Source organism: Eremothecium sinecaudum, chromosome VII (assembly GCF_001548555.1).
Source record: "Eremothecium sinecaudum strain ATCC 58844 chromosome VII, complete sequence".
Lineage (NCBI taxonomy): Eukaryota > Fungi > Ascomycota > Saccharomycetes > Saccharomycetales > Saccharomycetaceae > Eremothecium > Eremothecium sinecaudum.
In genome coordinates, this window is record NC_030898.1 from 269326 (window position 1) to 287471 (window position 18146).

At 41.1% G+C, this 18146-nt stretch overlaps 9 protein-coding genes and 2 non-coding genes across 11 annotated transcripts, besides 1 other annotated feature; 5 read left to right on the top strand and 6 right to left on the bottom strand.

Annotated features, from left to right (window-relative positions):
* Positions 1-159: 159 nt before the first annotated feature.
* On the bottom strand, positions 160-975 carry ECO1 (Eco1p; the record flags this gene model as incomplete). Its single annotated transcript, XM_018133703.1, has 1 exon — positions 160-975. One exon carries the CDS (start codon positions 973-975, stop codon positions 160-162), a length of 816 nt encoding a protein of 271 aa, XP_017989134.1.
* Positions 976-2075: 1100 nt separating this feature from the next.
* HIS2 (histidinol-phosphatase) lies at positions 2076-3137 on the top strand (the record flags this gene model as incomplete). Its single annotated transcript, XM_018133702.1, has 1 exon — positions 2076-3137. One exon carries the CDS (start codon positions 2076-2078, stop codon positions 3135-3137), a length of 1062 nt encoding a protein of 353 aa, XP_017989135.1.
* A 103-nt stretch (positions 3138-3240) lies between these two features.
* Positions 3241-5295, bottom strand: AW171_hschr74157 (proline--tRNA ligase; the record flags this gene model as incomplete). The annotated part of the gene is made up of 1 exon (XM_018133701.1): positions 3241-5295. One exon carries the CDS (start codon positions 5293-5295, stop codon positions 3241-3243), a length of 2055 nt encoding a protein of 684 aa, XP_017989136.1.
* A 214-nt stretch (positions 5296-5509) lies between these two features.
* DED81 (asparagine--tRNA ligase DED81) lies at positions 5510-7168 on the top strand (the record flags this gene model as incomplete). Its single annotated transcript, XM_018133700.1, has 1 exon — positions 5510-7168. The coding sequence occupies one exon, from the start codon at positions 5510-5512 to the stop codon at positions 7166-7168; it is 1659 nt and encodes a 552-aa protein (XP_017989137.1).
* A 328-nt stretch (positions 7169-7496) lies between these two features.
* ARG4 (argininosuccinate lyase ARG4) lies at positions 7497-8900 on the top strand (the record flags this gene model as incomplete). Its single annotated transcript, XM_018133699.1, has 1 exon — positions 7497-8900. The coding sequence occupies one exon, from the start codon at positions 7497-7499 to the stop codon at positions 8898-8900; it is 1404 nt and encodes a 467-aa protein (XP_017989138.1).
* A 144-nt stretch (positions 8901-9044) lies between these two features.
* Positions 9045-10226, bottom strand: YSC83 (Ysc83p; the record flags this gene model as incomplete). Its single annotated transcript, XM_018133698.1, has 1 exon — positions 9045-10226. The coding sequence occupies one exon, from the start codon at positions 10224-10226 to the stop codon at positions 9045-9047; it is 1182 nt and encodes a 393-aa protein (XP_017989139.1).
* Positions 10227-10439: 213 nt separating this feature from the next.
* Positions 10440-11855, top strand: AW171_hschr74161 (SYLF and SH3 domain-containing protein; the record flags this gene model as incomplete). The annotated part of the gene is made up of 2 exons (XM_018133697.1): positions 10440-10486; positions 10643-11855. 2 exons carry the CDS (start codon positions 10440-10442, stop codon positions 11853-11855), a joined length of 1260 nt encoding a protein of 419 aa, XP_017989140.1.
* Positions 11856-12360: 505 nt separating this feature from the next.
* Positions 12361-14397, bottom strand: PES4 (Pes4p; the record flags this gene model as incomplete). The annotated part of the gene is made up of 1 exon (XM_018133696.1): positions 12361-14397. One exon carries the CDS (start codon positions 14395-14397, stop codon positions 12361-12363), a length of 2037 nt encoding a protein of 678 aa, XP_017989141.1.
* Positions 14398-14526: 129 nt separating this feature from the next.
* Positions 14527-14853: a sequence feature (Syntenic conserved sequence found in Ashbya gossypii, Eremothecium cymbalariae, Eremothecium coryli).
* Positions 14854-15172: 319 nt separating this feature from the next.
* AW171_hschr74164 lies at positions 15173-15244 on the bottom strand. Its single transcript has one exon. It is a non-coding gene; the product is annotated as a tRNA-Gln (tRNA).
* Positions 15245-15636: 392 nt separating this feature from the next.
* Positions 15637-15709, bottom strand: AW171_hschr74165. Its single transcript has one exon. It is a non-coding gene; the product is annotated as a tRNA-Ala (tRNA).
* Positions 15710-16282: 573 nt separating this feature from the next.
* Positions 16283-17953, top strand: SAT4 (serine/threonine protein kinase SAT4; the record flags this gene model as incomplete). Its single annotated transcript, XM_018133695.1, has 1 exon — positions 16283-17953. The coding sequence occupies one exon, from the start codon at positions 16283-16285 to the stop codon at positions 17951-17953; it is 1671 nt and encodes a 556-aa protein (XP_017989142.1).
* Positions 17954-18146: the final 193 nt, after the last annotated feature.

Below are 18146 nucleotides of genomic sequence, written 5' to 3' on the forward strand. Positions count from 1 at the left end.
AGGATCAAGATGTGAAAATAACTTAGTTGTACAATAAGAAATGTTCCTCTGCCTTCCACACTGTTTCTGTTACCTTCCAACTTCTATTGGTTTGTTAGTATCTTTGTTTTACACAATGCACACATTTCGAACGTATTTACAAAGCATGTCACAATAATGTTATATATAACACGGCACTAATAGTTCACCGCTTTTATGTTTAACACTGTTGTATTTTCTTGCCAGCAAGCTCCCGCTTTCACTTGGTTGCGACCATGCCATTTCCCATCTTGCAACTTGATTTCCGATGATGGAGTGTGTTCTTGCACACTCGAGAAGCCTTGTTGCTAACCCGTTCCGTCGTTGGCTTTTACAGACCCAGATTCTTGAGATTCCAAGCTTCACTTTTGCCACCACTTTAGGAACAAGATTACGGTTGCTCAAGCGCATCCAGCGTCCTTTAGAATCGGTTTCTTTTATGTATTCTATAGTTATGGCACCTACTGCCCGACCGTTTTTCACATATATGAATGCACGTCCTTGATTTTTGGAACCTGCCTCAGACCAGAATTCATTATCAGCAGGAGCAGATAAATCTCTGTTGACTGCGTTCATAAGCTCTATCATGTGCTTTACTTCAATTGGCTTTTCAGGCGATATTGCAGCAATATACTCGTTGTAAATTCGTCTAGTGGTTCCATTTTCGCAATCTGATGAAGATGTTGAAGGCGGTGTGATGAATGCGTTATTATTTTCAAAGTTCATAAGAATTGTACCCCATCCGTGGAACCATTTCTTACCATTAGTATGTAAATCATGGTATCTGTTGTGTTCCAAGATGTCCTTCGATGAATTCGAAGAGTATGTCATTTGGCATTCGATGCATGTCGTCAATCCAGAATTAGGGTCATTTGGGAGCTTAAGTTTCGCTTGAAATAAACGTGAGCTTTTCTTTGGTGACTTTTTCCTCTTAGCTTCTGGTGTTTTTACCCTCATAAGCCGGTCATTTAGCGAGTCGTATTTACAGTTTTAAGTGGTCCGGTAAGTTAATTGTTGAGCTCTTTTAAGTTTTTCGCGTATTAAAATGTAATAATAAAATTATGGCGCATCTTGAAATCTAGCGTTCCATATAGACATACTATTTTGTTATATGAGTTATTATTTTTTGCCAAACTTTAGATAGGTTTTTAGGTTTTTAGGTATTATGCAGCTAGGTTCACGTATATTTCACTATTATGCCAAGGCGACAAGTACTATAACCATGATGTCGTCTGTAAGCACTAATTGTAAAAATTAGGTAAGCTAATGTACTATCATGGTCTTCTGACCCATTCGCTACAAACCCATTCCTAATCTAAAGCCATGTAGGACTACATGCCCAATTTTTTTCAAGCAAACTAGCGTTCTTGGATTTTAATGCGGATAATTCGTTGTGGTTACATGATGAGATTAACAAGAAAATAACTAGTAGCATGCATTGTCCTCTGAGATCTTTCCCAATATGATTCGGCAATTGCATGCTATTGACAGAATTCGATTTTTCAATAATTCACAATTATTCTTACCATTTGTAGGTTTTCTAATTCCGGTAAGAGTATTATGGACGTATGGAAATCGTAATTCGATGCATAGAACAACTAATTCGATGCAGAACAAAGTTCTAGAATCTCAAGTAAAACGGGATAGGTATCCTTTTTGAGATATTAACCAGTTAAAAAGGCATATTAGTAAATAATTAATGAGAATATAGCTGCTGTATGATAACTGCATACTTGTATACTCCCAAGTATAATTCGAACTAATTTGACAAGACCAATGTCACTGGCGCAATAAAGTTGGGCTTCTGCTTAGGCTTTATATTATCTAGTATGTGAATGTTATTCAATTAAGCTTGCCTATGATCCCGAACAATTCACAATATTTAACGAACTACTACGCATTCTCGTATGTGTAGCTATTTGGTAATAAGTGTCATATATTGATGTTTCATACGCATGACGCCAATTAGTCATTGCATGTCTCAGAGAAAAATATAAGAATTACTTTCACAACAACCCCTTATACCGACTAATAACCTGTCAAGTTCGGTTATAGCCATGTACTCTCACCATTCTCACTCAATCGATCATATTGCACATGGAGTTGACTCTCTGGAGGCTATTATAGAGGAAGTAAAAAGACAGGAATTCCATACATACTGTCTTACAGAACATACACCTAGACTCACACCCTCATTACTTTATCCTGAGGAGAGATGTAATACTGAGCAAGAAGACTTAAAGCGTTTAGAAAGGCAATTCGATTCTTACATTACTCATGCACAAGAAATAAAGGCGGTTACTACTGGTACATCTATTATAATTGGGATGGAGGTCGAAGCTTGTGATTTAAGACATATTAATTACGCCATTGAACTCAAGGAAAAACATTCTAGTGTTCTAAAGTTTTGCGTGGGTTCTGTTCATCATGTCAATGGGATTCCAATTGATTTTAGTGAGGATCTATGGCTAGAAGCATTACAGAGCGTTGGCAATAATCTCAAGAAATTGCTATATGAGTACTTTAACATGCAGTATGTTATGCTGAAGAAGCTGCGCCCGAAGATTGTGGGACATTTCGATTTGATTAGGCTATTCATACCCAAAACAGGGGCTTATGTTAATACAAAATCAGGCGAAGTTTCATTCAGTCAAAGTCTTGATGTTGACAATTGGATACCAATAAGTGCCATTTCAGCTAACGTAATGAGTTTCTGGAATGATATTCAAGACCTGATTATCAGAAATCTGACGCTTATTGATGAATACGAGGGCCTAGTAGAGATCAATTCCTCTGCTTTTCGGAAAGGTCTGTTGGAACCTTATCCACATAGAGATGTCGGACTATTGGTCAAGAAATATGCTAAAGGCAGATTTGTGTTAAGTGATGATGCGCACGCAGTTTTACATGTAGGAAGAGATTATGATAGAGTACTAGACTATGCTGAGGATGTATTGAAGCTTAAAGGTCTACATTTTTTATCTGAAAACAGGGCTGGAGAGCTCGAAATTAATTTTGTCTCCTTACAATCCATCCGAACAAGTAACTTTTGGAAACTAAAGTATACATTTGCTGGTAAAAGCAAGTTAATAGACGGAATGGATTCGCTAAGTTCCTAACTAGCCTAAGGAACTGTTTAATAGTAACGATACTTATATTAAATGTGCCATATTGAGACCGTTTAATTAATTACAGTTTTCACTAAAACGCTATCACGAATGCTCAATAGGAACGACCAAACATACAGTATTGAATGGCGTCGCGTTCACATTTTATACATTTCTGACCCGCCTTTAATTCAGGCTGTTCAAATGGAATACATAAGGACTTTGCACCCATACTTGGAGCTTTTTCATCAATCTCTAACTCAGAACCGTCATCCTTCTTCGCGGAAGAGTCTTTAATATCTTCTTCACATTCCATTACGCCACACCATGGAGCCAAGATAACATTTTTATTGTTCAATGCAGGCACGAAGTCTTTCCATTCATTAATAATAACTCTGTGTTCGTCGAAGGACTGCTTAGCCTTCAAGAACATATCTCTTTGCATGCATTCCATTAGCTCTGGCACCTTAGTTTCCAATTCCAGTAAGCTAAAGGTGTATTTCTTTCCGTCGTTTCTTCTTACGACAGTAACTTGTTCTTTTTCCATATCCTTTGGACCAAATTCTAATCTCAAAGGAATACCCTTCAATTCATATTGAGCAAACTTCCAACCAGGGGTGTAGTTGTCGTTGTAATCACCGAAGGCTCTGACACCAGCCTTCTTCAATCTGGCTTCAATTTCCTTTGCAGAGTTGCGGATAGTTTCCCTTTGCTCATCAGTGCTCTTGGCAGTCATACCGACTGGCACGACGACAACTTGGTATTGTGAAACTCTTGGAGGCACAACTAGACCCTTATTATCGGAATGGATCATAACCATAACTCCGATCACTCTAGTGGACAACCCCCATGAGTTTTGATATGCATAAAGCTTTGGATGTTCTGGACCCAAGGGATTTTCAACACTTAGGTTAAACATCTTAGAGAAGTTTTGTCCCAAATGGTGGGAGGTAGCACCTTGGATACCACGACCAGTTTGTGGAATGTAACCTTCACAAGTGGTAGTAAAGTCACCACCGGCGAACTTCTCTTTCTCAGTTTTCTTACCCTTAACGACTGGAACAGCCAAGAGCTCCTCATAAACACCGGCATAGTAATCCAAAATTTGAAGAACTTCCTCGTTAGCCTCTTCAAAGGTCAAGTGAGCTGTGTGGCCTTCCTGCCACAAGAACTCTCTTGTTCTCAAGAAAGGTTGAGGATGTTTGAATTCCCATCTGACGACGGAGTTCCACTGGTTGAGCTTGATTGGCAAATCTCTGTAAGATTGAACCCACTTAGCATAGTATGGGTACATCACGGTTTCGGATGTAGGACGAATGGCAATAGGTTCCTCCAACTCAGAAGAACCAGCCCTCGTAACCCAAGCAACCTCTGGAGCAAAACCCTCGATATGATCTTTCTCTTTCTCTAGAACCCTAGAAGAAACAAACATAGGGAAGTAAGCGTTTTGCACTCCGATTGACTTGATTCTGTCGTCAAACCATCTTTGGATAGTCTCCCAGATAGAGTATGACGCAGGCCTCAAAATATAGCAACCAGAAACATCATAATAGTCCAACATCTCACCCTTTGTCAAGATCTGTTGGTACCAACCAGAAAAGTCCAAAGACTTGTCTACGGTAATACCGATCAACTTAGCGTCCTCCAACGCTGCAGAACCCTCCTTATCCTTACCCTTACCCTTACCCTTTCCGTTCTCCTTCTTCTCATTGGCTGGCTTCGAAGCCACCTTCCCATCGCCAACCGACTGGCTGAAGTTCACCCCCTGGGGTTCAAACCGTCCTAAAAATCCACATAATCCCTCCTTCTTTACATAAATATCCTCATTCAACTTTAAAACAACATCATCAGCCAACTCACTTAAGTTATCATCCAATAGCAGCTTGAAAGGATGCTTGGCTTTCTCAAGATCTGACAACCTAAACAACTTGGAGTTCTCAATATCAAAATGTGACTGGAATAGCTCATCGCGAGCCAACCTTGGGTCCTTTGTACCAGTAACAGATCCGATTAGTGGAGATGGAGTAGTAGTAGATTGTAAAGCAACAACCACAATAGGAACTGCTATGGCAGATTTAGCCGTTTTTGGCTTGAATACCAAAGACTTAACAGGAATCGCAGAATCTTCAGCTGCGATCATCAAATTGGCAAAGGACCCTTCCAAAGACATAATATAGGAATTGGATACCAAAAACACTTGAAATACTCCGAGAAAGCCTTTATTCCTATGATTATGGTGTTCTGTTAGTAGAATCTATAAGCTTCAAAAGTTTGGTCATGTTTTTCTTGAAAATTTTTTTTGCATTGTTTAAAAGGCTTTAAAATAAACGCATAACGATACAAAAGAGAAGATTTACCAACTTCTATAGGATCCACAAGCAACTATGGCGGTGTTTATTAACGACTCAACTGGTCGGGATGAACTTTCTAGAAGTGGAACCGAGCAAGAGCCATTCCAAACTGCTGCTTACGCGCTATTTGCTAGTAAGAGCGACGATGAGCCAAAACTAATGGTTTATAAGAAAGATGAAGAGGTTGATGGTTACTTTGAAATTAGTCCATCTGCACTAAAAAAGGCCCGTAAAGGTGCTGAAGGTCTCAAGAAGAAGGCTATCAAGCTTGAGGAGCAAGCTAAGAGACAGCAGGAGCAAGAAGCTAAGGATGCAGCCAAAAAGCTCGAGTTGATGAACATTACTATAGAAGAAGATAAGAACCTGCCAAAGGCTGAGGTAATGAAGATCAACAAGGCCCATTTAGCTGTTAACCAGAGAGTTAAGGTTTCCGGCTGGATTCACAGACTTCGTTTGAGTAAGTCCGTTGGTTTCGTCGTTTTAAGAGATGGAACCGGCTATTTACAAGCTGTGTTGTCCTCTAACTTGGCTAAGGCGTACCAAACTAGCACTTTGACTCTTGAATCTACTGTTTCTTTGTATGGTACCGTAAAGAAGTTGCCAGAGGGTAAGACCGCTCCTGGTGGCGTTGAATTGGACGTGGACTACTACGAAATTGTTGGTTTGGCTCCATCTGGTGACGAAGCTTTCACGAACAAGGTGCAAGAGGGGGCTGATCCTTCCCTATTGTTGGATCAAAGACACCTGGTTTTGAGAGGTGAGACTATCTCTGCTGTCATGAAGGTGCGTGCGGCATTTTTAAAGTCTATCCGTCGTGTATTTGATGAAGAAGGTTTGACCGAAGTTACCCCACCATGCATGGTGCAGACTCAGGTTGAGGGTGGTTCTACTTTGTTTAAGTTGGACTACTACGGAGAAGAGGCTTATTTGACTCAATCCTCTCAATTGTACTTAGAAACATGTTTACCATCCCTAGGTAACGTATACTGTATCCAGGAGTCCTTCCGTGCTGAAAAGTCCCACACTAGAAGACACTTGTCTGAATACAGTCACATAGAAGGTGAATTGTGCTTCTTGTCCTTCGAGGACTTGTTGGACCATATCGAACGCCTCATCACTAACACAGTCAAATACATTTTGGAAGACCCTGTTGCCGGCCCGCTCGTCAAGCAGCTGAACCCCGGCTTCGAGGCCCCAACCACCCCATTCATGAGACTAGAATACAAAGATGCAATTACGTGGTTGAACGAGCATGACATAAAGAACGAAGAAGGCGAGGCCTTCAAGTTCGGTGACGACATCGCAGAAGCTGCCGAAAGAAAGATGACAGATACCATCGGTGTTCCAATCTTCTTAACCAGATTCCCATTGACTCTAAAGTCTTTCTACATGAAGCGTTGCGCAGACGACCCTCGTGTTACTGAGTCGGTCGATGTCTTAATGCCAAATGTCGGTGAGATTACTGGTGGTTCTATGAGAATCGAATCTACTGAGGAATTGATGGCCGGCATCACCCGTGAAGGCATTGATCCATCTTCCTACTATTGGTTCATTGACCAAAGAAGGTACGGTACTTCCCCACATGGTGGTTACGGTATTGGTACGGAACGTATCTTAGCTTGGTTATGTAACAGATACACCGTCAGAGATTGTTCATTGTATCCTCGTTTCACCGGTAGATGTAAGCCATAAATAGGGCTAGTAACTAATAACTGTTTTGCATTATATAATTGCAGTCACAAGTATTACTCATATATCGTTCAAAGGTACTGACGTTATTAGTCGAAGTTTTTATAATGCTGCAGGGATGATGTAAAAATGTTCATACCGTAAAAGACTCTTCCGGCTCATTATAATACATTGAGTCACCGAAATAAAATTTATTAAATACGAAATTATATGACATATATAAAGCTGATCATGTTCAGATGCTATTTCTTAAGAGTAGCTTTTAGTAACTACTAAATTAAACTACTAATAAGTATAATTCTAAGAACAGTCATCTCTTTGAAATATCACTATGAAATCTACAGACCCTTCACTAAAGCTTTGGGGTGGACGTTTTACAACGAAGATCGATCCTTTAATGGATAAATTCAATGCCTCGTTACCCTACGATTATAGAATGTATAGGGCGGACTTGCAGGGTACGAAGGTATATACCGAAGGACTCCAAAAAGTGGGGTTGCTTACCCCAGGTGAATTGGAGAATATCCATAAAGGATTGAGACAGATTGACAAGGAATGGAGCGATGGTACTTTTGAAAAGAAGCCCGATGATGAGGATATCCATACAGCCAATGAGCGTCGTTTGGGTGAGATAATTGGGCAAAACATTGCAGGTAAGGTACATACGGGAAGATCTCGTAATGACCAAGTTGCTACGGATATGAGGATTTACTGTCGTGAGGTTATTTATGATACAATATTCCCTACTATCGAGCGTCTGATCAAGGTTCTGATTCTCAGAGCCAGGGAGGAGATAGACGTACTGATGCCGGGGTATACGCACTTGCAACGTGCACAACCCATCAGGTGGTCCCATTGGCTGTCTTGCTATGCCACTTACTTCAGTGAAGACTTTGATAGGCTGAAACAGCTTGTCACTAGACTGAACAAATCGCCTCTAGGGGCCGGCGCTCTTGCTGGACATCCCTATATGATTGACAGAGAGTATTTAGCGGAAGGTTTGGGATTTCAAGGTGTTATTGGCAACTCGTTGGTCGCTGTATCAGATCGTGATTTTGTAGTCGAGATAATGTTCTGGAGCACCTTGTTCATGAACCATTTGTCTAGATTTGCAGAAGATCTAATTATTTATTCAACTGTGGAGTTTGGTTTTGTGAAGCTTGCGGAATCTTACTCCACGGGATCCTCTTTAATGCCACAGAAGAGGAATCCCGATTCCCTTGAGCTACTCAGAGGTAAGTCTGGAAGGGTATTTGGCCAGTTGTCAGGGCTGCTGATGACAATGAAATCAATACCATCAACTTACAATAAAGACATGCAGGAAGATAAGGAGCCGCTATTTGACTGTTTGACCACAGTTGAGCACTGCTGTACAATTGCAGCCGGGCTAATTTCCACTCTTACTGTGAATCAAGAGAACATGCACAAGGCTTTGACTGTCGAGATGTTGGCTACCGATCTAGCCGATTACTTGGTATTGAAAGGTGTGCCATTCAGGGAAACTCACCACATATCTGGAACATGTGTTGCATTTGCAGAAAAGAACGGTCTTTCCGGAATTGACAAGATTACGCTGAAACAATTCCAAAACATTGATCCAAGATTCGAAGAAGACGTTTTTGAGGTCTTCGACTTCGAAAAGTCGGTCGAGAAGAGAAGCTCGCTAGGAGGAACTGCTAAAAGTGCAATAATAAAACAATTAGACGCTTTAACAATGCAGCTAATGAATACATAATCTATTTTCTGAGCATACAAGCCATATGATGTATGAACGCTACCACCACAGTTTTCTGTGGGCGAAATTAGCAAGGTGCTATTGTATATGATTCCAATTACTAGCAGTGCACTAAGTAACAATTATTTAACCAGCCATTACCCTCTATATTAGCTCCAATATCCATACTGGTGTCCATGTTTTCAACCAATTTGTGATGATAGAACCTTTACCACAGTATAACGTTGAGCCCTGGAGCCAGCGCTTGAACCGGAACCATATGTAGTCGTTGGATAATAGCAACTCATAAATCGGAGTGCATAGCGAATTCATAGTGTGACTGCCGGATATCGTCAAGTATTTATAGTTAGAGGCATTGGCAGCGACGTTCAAGATACCTAAATGGCACTGGTAGACATCAGCGAGGTACGAGCACTCGTTCTTCATAATCTGGTATAGAGAATCCATAAGCGAAGAGACTAAGCCCTCTAGTGAGTGATACGGAACGTTTAGATTCTTCGATAGCGAAGGATTGCACACTATTACCTGCAACTTGTCTTTGTAGGCAGTGTTAAACTGAGGAATGAGCCTCGACAAAATACCCCAAATATTAACAAAATTAACAGCTAATTCGGTTCTTAGCTGATCAGATGATATATTCGTAAAGATCCCTGAGGTGTAATAGCTCACGTTGGGAATCACAACGATACCCCTCAAGTGTTTGTTCTCCTGTTCTAGGTATTTCGAAAAGCGCGTCAAAGACGCTTTCAAAGACGTAATATGTATCAACCCGTCCTCCTTGTCCCAAGGAGACGGAATCTGCTCGTACTCCTCCTCGAGTTGCGTATCATTTCCTTCCTTGGTGCTGCAGATAAACAAAATAAAGCCTCTTCTGTACAAATCGTACACTAAAGACCTCGTTATTGGATCAGACATATCTCCAATAATAAGCAAAACTTCCTTGTCGGTCTCCAAATGAGCCGGTAGAGTTGGGATAGCAAACTTCCCAACTCCATAAAGTAGGATCCCTGCTGCCGTAATACCAGCTCCTATCTTAAGTGCTCGATTGCTCAAAATACCCACCAAAACGCTAAAAATCTTACCTTCGTTCCCATTCTCACTAAAGGCAACTTTAGACGATCTTGGGATCTCAGAACCTAACTTATTCAGCTCAAAGCTGTCTAAATATTCATTGAAACGTTGTTTTTCTATAATTTCACTCCACGCGTCTTTAGTAATACCATAAACGTGAGTTATAGCTTGTGTAGCTGTAACGCCAAAATCCTCAACTTTTTGCTTTCCCTTGTCGTAAGTATCGAATAATGCATTAAGCCACCATTCTGACATTTCAAATCGCAATATAATAGTAAAATTCCAACCTATATAACCAACTTACTTAACCTTTAGCCACTTATCGTATTGTTTAAAAGTTGTCCGTCTTTTTTAAAATTATTTGAGCACCCCTTTAAATTTGCAAGTAACTAATAACCTGAAATAACAAGAAAAGTAGCATTCTCAGGACCGTAGGGAAGCTCTAATACCCACTATCAGCTTTGTATAATGGCTATTAACAACCCTATCCCGAGCTCCTTGAAGGCAGAGTCAAAGTATGTGAGTTTTTTTATGGTATTATAAGGTTAGGAACACTTTTAGTATTAAACCGTATTATTGAGTTACAAAATTAAACTTTAATAAATATAGGTGTCCACTATTGGTTCTAAGCGTCTTAGAAGTATTATACTAACTTTATACTGGTAACTTAGAAAAGCGGCTAAGGTTTTAGCATCCTTTATTAAACCTAAGCAGTTTCTAGGGGCGGATGAAGTTATTCCACCTAGTGTCTTGAAAAATGCAAAAGGTTTGGCTATAATCACCGTTTTAAAAGCGGGGTTCCTATTTAGTGGACGTGCTGGTTCTGGTATTATTGTCGCCAGGTTGAGAGACGGATCGTGGTCTGCTCCTTCCGCTATTGCGTTGGCAGGCGCGGGGGCAGGTGGCATGATTGGTGTGGAATTGACTGATTTTGTTTTTATTTTGAACACCAAAGATGCTGTGAAGTCTTTCTCGCAGCTTGGATCAATAACTCTAGGCGGCAACGTCTCTGTGGCTGCCGGACCGCTCGGAAGAAATGCTGAGGCTGCAGCAACCGCTTCATTAGGCGGAGTTGCTGCAGTATTCTCCTATTCGAAGACAAAGGGGTTGTTTGCTGGAGTATCAGTTGAAGGGTCTGTTATTATTGAAAGAAGGGACGCCAATCGGAAATTTTATGGACGTGATTACAGTGCACAACAGATTTTAACAGGACGCATGAGTTCATCTCTGGGGATTGATTCTTTGTACCGTGTTTTAAACTCACCTGAGTTTGATGGAAGACCAATGATAACAATATGGCAAGATAGTCCCGATACCACAGTTTCTGCCGAGTATGACGATGACTATGCTGACGACCATTACTACACTGACACTTCAAACACTAATTCTGCAAATGGATCATTTTCTAGTGCCCGTAAATCTAATAGTAGTTATAGCCAATGGCGCGGTGGCGAAAATCAGATTAAGAAACATAGTTCCCGTTATGGTTCATCCAGAAGTCTGAGCCATGATAGTAACAATTATGACTGGGAAGGTCCAACGGAAACTTTCCGACAAGTGAACAGTGCTACTGGTTTAAAACCAACGAGACCTACTTCTACAAAGCCTGATTTCGGTGCTTTGGCAAAACGACAGAATAGATCACAAGAGAACGTCAAAGTTCATCATCGTCCAGCAAAAGGTATTCCAAAGGCTGTTGCAAAGGGTATTCCAAAGGCTGTCGCATTATATACGTTTAGAGGGGAGCTACTTGGAGATTTATCATTCCGAAAGGGAGATGTTATCACAATAATAAAAAGGTCACGGACGCAAAATGATTGGTGGACCGGACGTGCCAACGGTAGAGAAGGCATATTTCCTGCGAATTACGTAGAGCTTGTATAGTTCACCTACACGGACGGGGTTTCGGTTACAAAAGTTTGATTTCGTCTATGAATGCAGTGGATCCTTTACATAGATAGTGTTACTTTTAGAGGACCACGTGTGGTGGTTTACATTCTGCGCGTACGCATGTGTTGTGTGTGTATATATATCGTTTATCATATCGACTGATAAATAATAACAATATTAAATAATAAATACGATAATTGCAAAGAATAATAAAATACATAGCTATCTACGGTTCATATACCCATTAAAGCCATCAGATGTCGGTTCCAGTTAAAAGGACAATTGCGGTCCTATATCTTTTATGGTAGTCATTTCTTCAATTTATCAGAATTCCCATTAATTTTTTTAGAATTTTTTTTTTTTTTTTTTTTTTTTTTACATCAGTGTCATTAAAGATGTCAGTAAAGCCTGCCCTGTCATCCAAGAATCTATAACCAAAACTGAAAAGAAAAAAAAAATTTACCGAAAATTATTTCTTAAAAGATTGCTGGGGTTTTAACTACCTTCCTTCTAACCCTAATTGAGCAATAGACTCCTCCACTTGTTCTTGGAATTGTCTTTCAAAGTAATTATGATTCTGTTTCATCAACAAAACTCTAGTAATAGCCTCTATTCTATTTTGATAAAAGACTTCCAGAATATATTTGCTGATAATATTTAGATTTTGTTCCCTCGTAGCCAATGGGAATTTTAGGAAATCGATATACCTGCGCACCTCTTTCTTCAAAGCAACGAATGTTTCCTTAGAGTTTGGATCCTTTACCACTGGTTTTGCATTTGATGGAGCCATTAAAACTTGCTGCTGTAGCATCTTGTTTTTCAGAGGATTGTACCCTCTATATTCTGGTGCTGGTGCCCTGTAAATATATGGTTCCCTGCGGATATTAACTGGCGCGGCTGGCTTTTTATGGCTATTTGGTGGTTTTAATTGGGAAGCTGCGGGGGCAGCTGCGACAGCGGTATTGATCGGTTTGGCCTCCTTACACGGTTTCCAAGAAGCCTTAACCGTAGAGTCTCCCAATAATTTCTTGTTTAACAACTCAAACAATCTGTTTGCATCGTTTCTTGTCTGACACTGGACAAAGCCGGAAAAGGTCAGTGTTGATTCATCATAGAAACGAATGCAGATTCTTTTTGTCTTAATTCTTTCTTCTGCACAGAAGCATTGCAAGAATTGCTCACTGCAAATAGAGCTCAAGCTACTCAAGTACACTGTCAACTTGTATGATGAGTTATGCTGTGGAGAACCATCAGAGTCAGTGGACTTCGCAGAACCTGCTGCGTTGGAACTGGAGCCTGCATTTGCAGCATCGATATCTGTTTGGAAATTTTTCTGCGCTCTTGATAGTTCGATAGTCCTACCTACTAATTGACTATGGTTCAAACTATCAATTGCATCTTGGGCGTCACTGCCCTTCTTAAATGTAATGAATGCCCATGCAGAATTTAACTTTGAAACATTGGATGTAAAGATTGATTTTACAGGACCAATTTGAGAAAAGTAATCTAGTAATAAGTCTGAATCAGGATTTAGAGGCAAGTTTTTGATGAAGACAGCGTTTGGGTGTGGTCCTTTCATTTTGGATCCCGAGGGAATTTCCTGATTATTATCCATAACTAAGCTTTCTTTAACCAAAGTCATATCTTCTAATCTTGCTTTCCTTTTCTCGAACTCTGGAGATTTCCTGACATTTCTATCAAAGTGAATACCACATAAAATGTTATTTCCGAAAAATTCTTTACCGTTGTATTCTGCAATTGCTTCCTTTGCAGCAGAGTCCTTTTCGAAGTAAACGAATCCAATATTCTTTCTCCTATCCAACTTACAGGATAATATCTTACCATACTTTTTAAATGCATCGTAGAATACCCTTGTCGTCAACGCGAGGTTTTCCAAAGGTAGATTTGAAAAGAAAACGTTGGTTCCTATGTTCTTACGGTAGAAAGAATTTCTTAGAGATGGCATAAGGCGCACCTCCCTGCCAAAGACTGGAATATAGTTAAATTCCTCAATAACCCTTTCGGCATCTTCTTCATTAGAGAAATTCAAGTAACCATACCCAAGTGATTTTTTGGTATTGGAATCAATGCAGATCTTGGCCGAAACAAACGACTCAAACTTATTAAAAGTATCCCTCAAATTCTTTTCGGTAACCTTCTCATCCAAATCACCAATGAATAAAGCGACTAGTTTTTTGCTAGTTAATGTTGGTGAATCTTTAGATCTACCCAACTTAACGATGTCTGTGCCATCTGTGCCCGATGAATTCGTAGACTGAGAAGAAATTGACCGACTTTCATTCTTATCGAGTTTCACAATGTCAGTTGCCACTTCGTCATCCTTGTTGTCTTCATCTTCATCATCATCCTCTTCGCCAGGGGATACGTCGTGATTGTTAATTGTGATTTTCACATGCTTCACAATACTATTCGCAACGTTATGATGGGATATAGCTTTATCCTGCACATTAGTTTGTCTTTGGACGTTTAATGAAATTGAATTCAATGGAGTCGCAGAGTTTGCTTCTGATGCCATTGTCTATGTCTATTTCTATGCTTGAAGATATAGGATATTTTTTCAGATGAAATTTCGATGTAACAGAATCTAAAAGCCAGTAATGTATTGGTACTTATGGATTGATGATACTTCGTTTAAATTCGTGGGATGGTGGGATCTTTCCTCTATATGTGAGTTTGCTTTTGTCAAATCTAGTTTTGAATTATTCGAGGAGAAAGAAGTCTAGTTCTGTTGTATACTGTTTCGGGTGTTTGGTATAATAATACTAATTACCTTTTGATTCTCAGACCGCTCTTCGCAGGTGCTACTTGCTTGTGGATCTCGGAACTAGTGAAGTGAATTGTTCAAGAGATCAAAACTCCACAAGGTATCCTTTATATATTATTTATCGAAGGGGAACTGTACAAAAACGTCTCAATTGTCAGATCGGTGACACAAAAGATTTATGCACACATTGCGACGTAAATCTGACTTCACGAACCAACCTTCGAGATTTCACCCGCTCTGGCGCATCGATACCCTTGAACTTTAGATCACACGTCTCCGTAATCTTGACAACGGTTGACCATCTGTTTGTGACATTTTTTATGGTTTAATCTGACGCCATGTGTAGATAATTTTCCTCTTTGGTACTCCGAGACCCTGAAGCTAAGTAGCCGCCCAAGTAGCAACACGCACACCAACCAACAAGCTCAGCTCCACAGGTTGGATGGTGATGCTGGTAGGCTCTCCAGACCCTAATACACACCCCAAACAAAGAGCTGTTTGTGTAAAAAGAATAACGTTAAAAAGAAGGTCCTACCCGGACTCGAACCGGGGTTGTTCGGATCAAAACCGAAAGTGATAACCACTACACTATAGAACCCGAACGATACTTGCGAGCGCTTTCATGCGCTTATAAGCCGATCCGGCTGCCCACCGTCCCATTGTCATGACTCCATCCCCATCTTGAGGAGTCAACGTCCAGCGGGGGGCGGCTGCTACTTAAAACTTCAGGGTTTGCGCTCTTTTTCTTTTCTTCATATATACTAGCAGCAGCCAAAAAGAATTGTCCGCATGCTCACAGCCTCGCTGCACAACCCTCCGTAAGCTAGACCACTGTGGAGTTGCATCCCTAATCGTGCTCCGGCGGGTCCACTTTGCCAGGCCTCAACCAGCCTTCGCCTGTAAAAACTCCTGGTCTGCTCCCTGCCCTTTTTGGGAACTTAAAATGGCAGCCTGCCGTTGCCGATCACCGGTGAAACCAGCAAAAAATATTGGACGAGACCGGAATCGAACCGATGACCTCTCCCATGCTAAGGGAGCGCGCTACCAACTACGCCACACGCCCTGATTGATGTAAGGGAAGGGGCGCGGAGCTAAGTTGAGGCCCCTGACTGCGCCCGCCATTACGAAACTATCAGGTGATCAGTTTCTCACCAGTATCAGCCCCTTAACCGCTTTCGGAAATCTCACTCAGCACTAACCCAAACACCGCGCTATTTGTTGCTTGTCCTTTTGTAGAGTGCACCATAATAAAGAAGAAAAAAAAGCCCATACAACAGCTCATCGCAAAAATGGCACAGGGAAAAATTTCGGTTTTTGAACCACCGCTATGGAAACTTATTTAGGCTTAAAAACTCGACTTTATTGAAAGTGGATCGCGCGGGAAAGGAAAGTACAATCCTTGAAAGTGTTATAGAGAAACTTCGAGCAGGAAGGCAACGGTTTCAGGTTAAATTTTTGTTTGGGAGGAAGAAGGAACAAGGACTTAGAACCAAGAAGAACAACGAGAAAATATTTTACACCGAGCATTGTTTAATACACTATTACTTTTACGTATCACTGGAATCAATTTTTAAAAGGAAGGGTTTAAAAGAAAATATAGTGAATTAGCAACAAAGTAAAATAATACTGTTGTAATATGGTATCAGGTTCTACTATTTTTGCTCCTCAAGCTCAACGACCAAGGAAGAATACTCTGTCGTCTAAGCTTGGGAAGTTATTTGGCGCTGGAATGGCTGCGAAGCCCTCTCCTACTCCTAAGGAATTGCAGAACTCGTCACCTGTTAACTCCTCGCCTACGCTTTCGTCACAAACATCTCGGTCAGGATCGGCTCTATCTCCTGTGAGTTCGAGACCTATTACTCCTCCAGTTTCGCCGAATAGAGGGGGAGCTGAGTCCGGTAGGAAGCCAGACTATAATTCTCTTGGCCCCTCGCAGTCGCAGTCGGACTCGGTTCATAGCGGCAGGCCTTTGAGTCCTGCGGTGACTCCCGCCACGACGGCAGTTCCGTCGTCACAGAAGGTGTCCCCGGTACCGCAACAGACAGGGGCCCCGCAACCTTCGAGTTGCGGTCGGTTTGTCGTCCACGAGGACGGCACTCACCAGCATGTTTTGAAGAATGCTAAGAGACAAGAAAAGCTATCTTCTATGATCAAGAACATGCTAGGGGCTCAGAAGTTGCGAGCGGAGGCCAAATCAGCGGTGCCCAATATCTTACTGGGTGCTACTGTAAAGGCTAACGGTAAAGGGTCTACGAATGGGTCAGATGACTTACCAACGTTGTTCTCAGGTTTGATGAAACAATTTGCTGCAGCACAACCAACCGACCGTGCTGGTAGTGAGAGTACTGCTAGTTTGAAAACCAGCAGTGATAAAGCTGATAATGGGGTAAACGATAAAGATAGAAGTAAGGGCGAGACGAACAAAGATATTCTTCGTTTTGCGGAGAAGTACGGTCGTTGCCAGGAAGTGATTGGTAAGGGTACTTTTGGTGTGGTTCGTATTTGCCAGAAGAAGGGTTCAAAGGGAGATGGAGCGCTATATGCTGTGAAAGAGTTCAAAAGACGCCCTAGCGAAGACCCAGCAAAATATTCTCGTAGATTAACTTCAGAGTTTTGCATATCGTCTTCGTTGAAACATATAAATATCATTCAGACTTTAGACTTATTCCAGGACGCAAAGGGAGACTACTGCGAAGTGATGGAGTACTGCTCTGGTGGGGATCTTTTCACGTTGATTATTGCTGCTGGTCGGTTGGAATATATGGAGGCAGACTGCTTCTTCAAGCAGTTGATCCGCGGTGTCGTATATATGCACGACATGGGTGTTTGCCATAGGGATTTGAAGCCCGAGAACTTGATTTTAACATCGAATGGTACTTTGAAGATCACGGACTTCGGAAATGGTGAATGTTTCAGAATGGCATGGGAAAAAGATATACATTTAAGCGGTGGTGTTTGTGGCTCTAGTCCTTACATCGCTCCTGAAGAGTATACCCTTGAAGAATTTGATCCTCGTCCTGTAGATATTTGGGCGTGTGGTACAATCTACATGGCTATGAGAACTGGTCGACAACTTTGGAGAACTGCTCAGAAAGAAGATGAGTTTTACGCCAAGTATCTAAAGGGAAGAAAGGACGAGGCCGGTTATGAGCCCATTGAGCAGTTAAAACGCGCTAGGTGTAGAAACGTGATATACTCTATCTTGGACCCTGTTCCAAGTAGAAGAATCAATGGAAGACAAATTCTAAATAGTGAATGGGGAAGAGAAATCAAATGTTGCGTTGACAGCAACCATCGTCTGCGATGAATTCGTATGCACCATATTCTTTCTGTTAATAAGATTAGGCTATTTGAGGCTGTTATGAAAGACTAGAAAGGGCTATTATTAAAACCCGCAAACAAGTTATATTTAAGTGTACATATTGGACTATGAACACCTCTACCTCGCACACCAAAGGGTCTTCAGCGGCGATGCTTACGCATCAACTGTAAAAATTTGC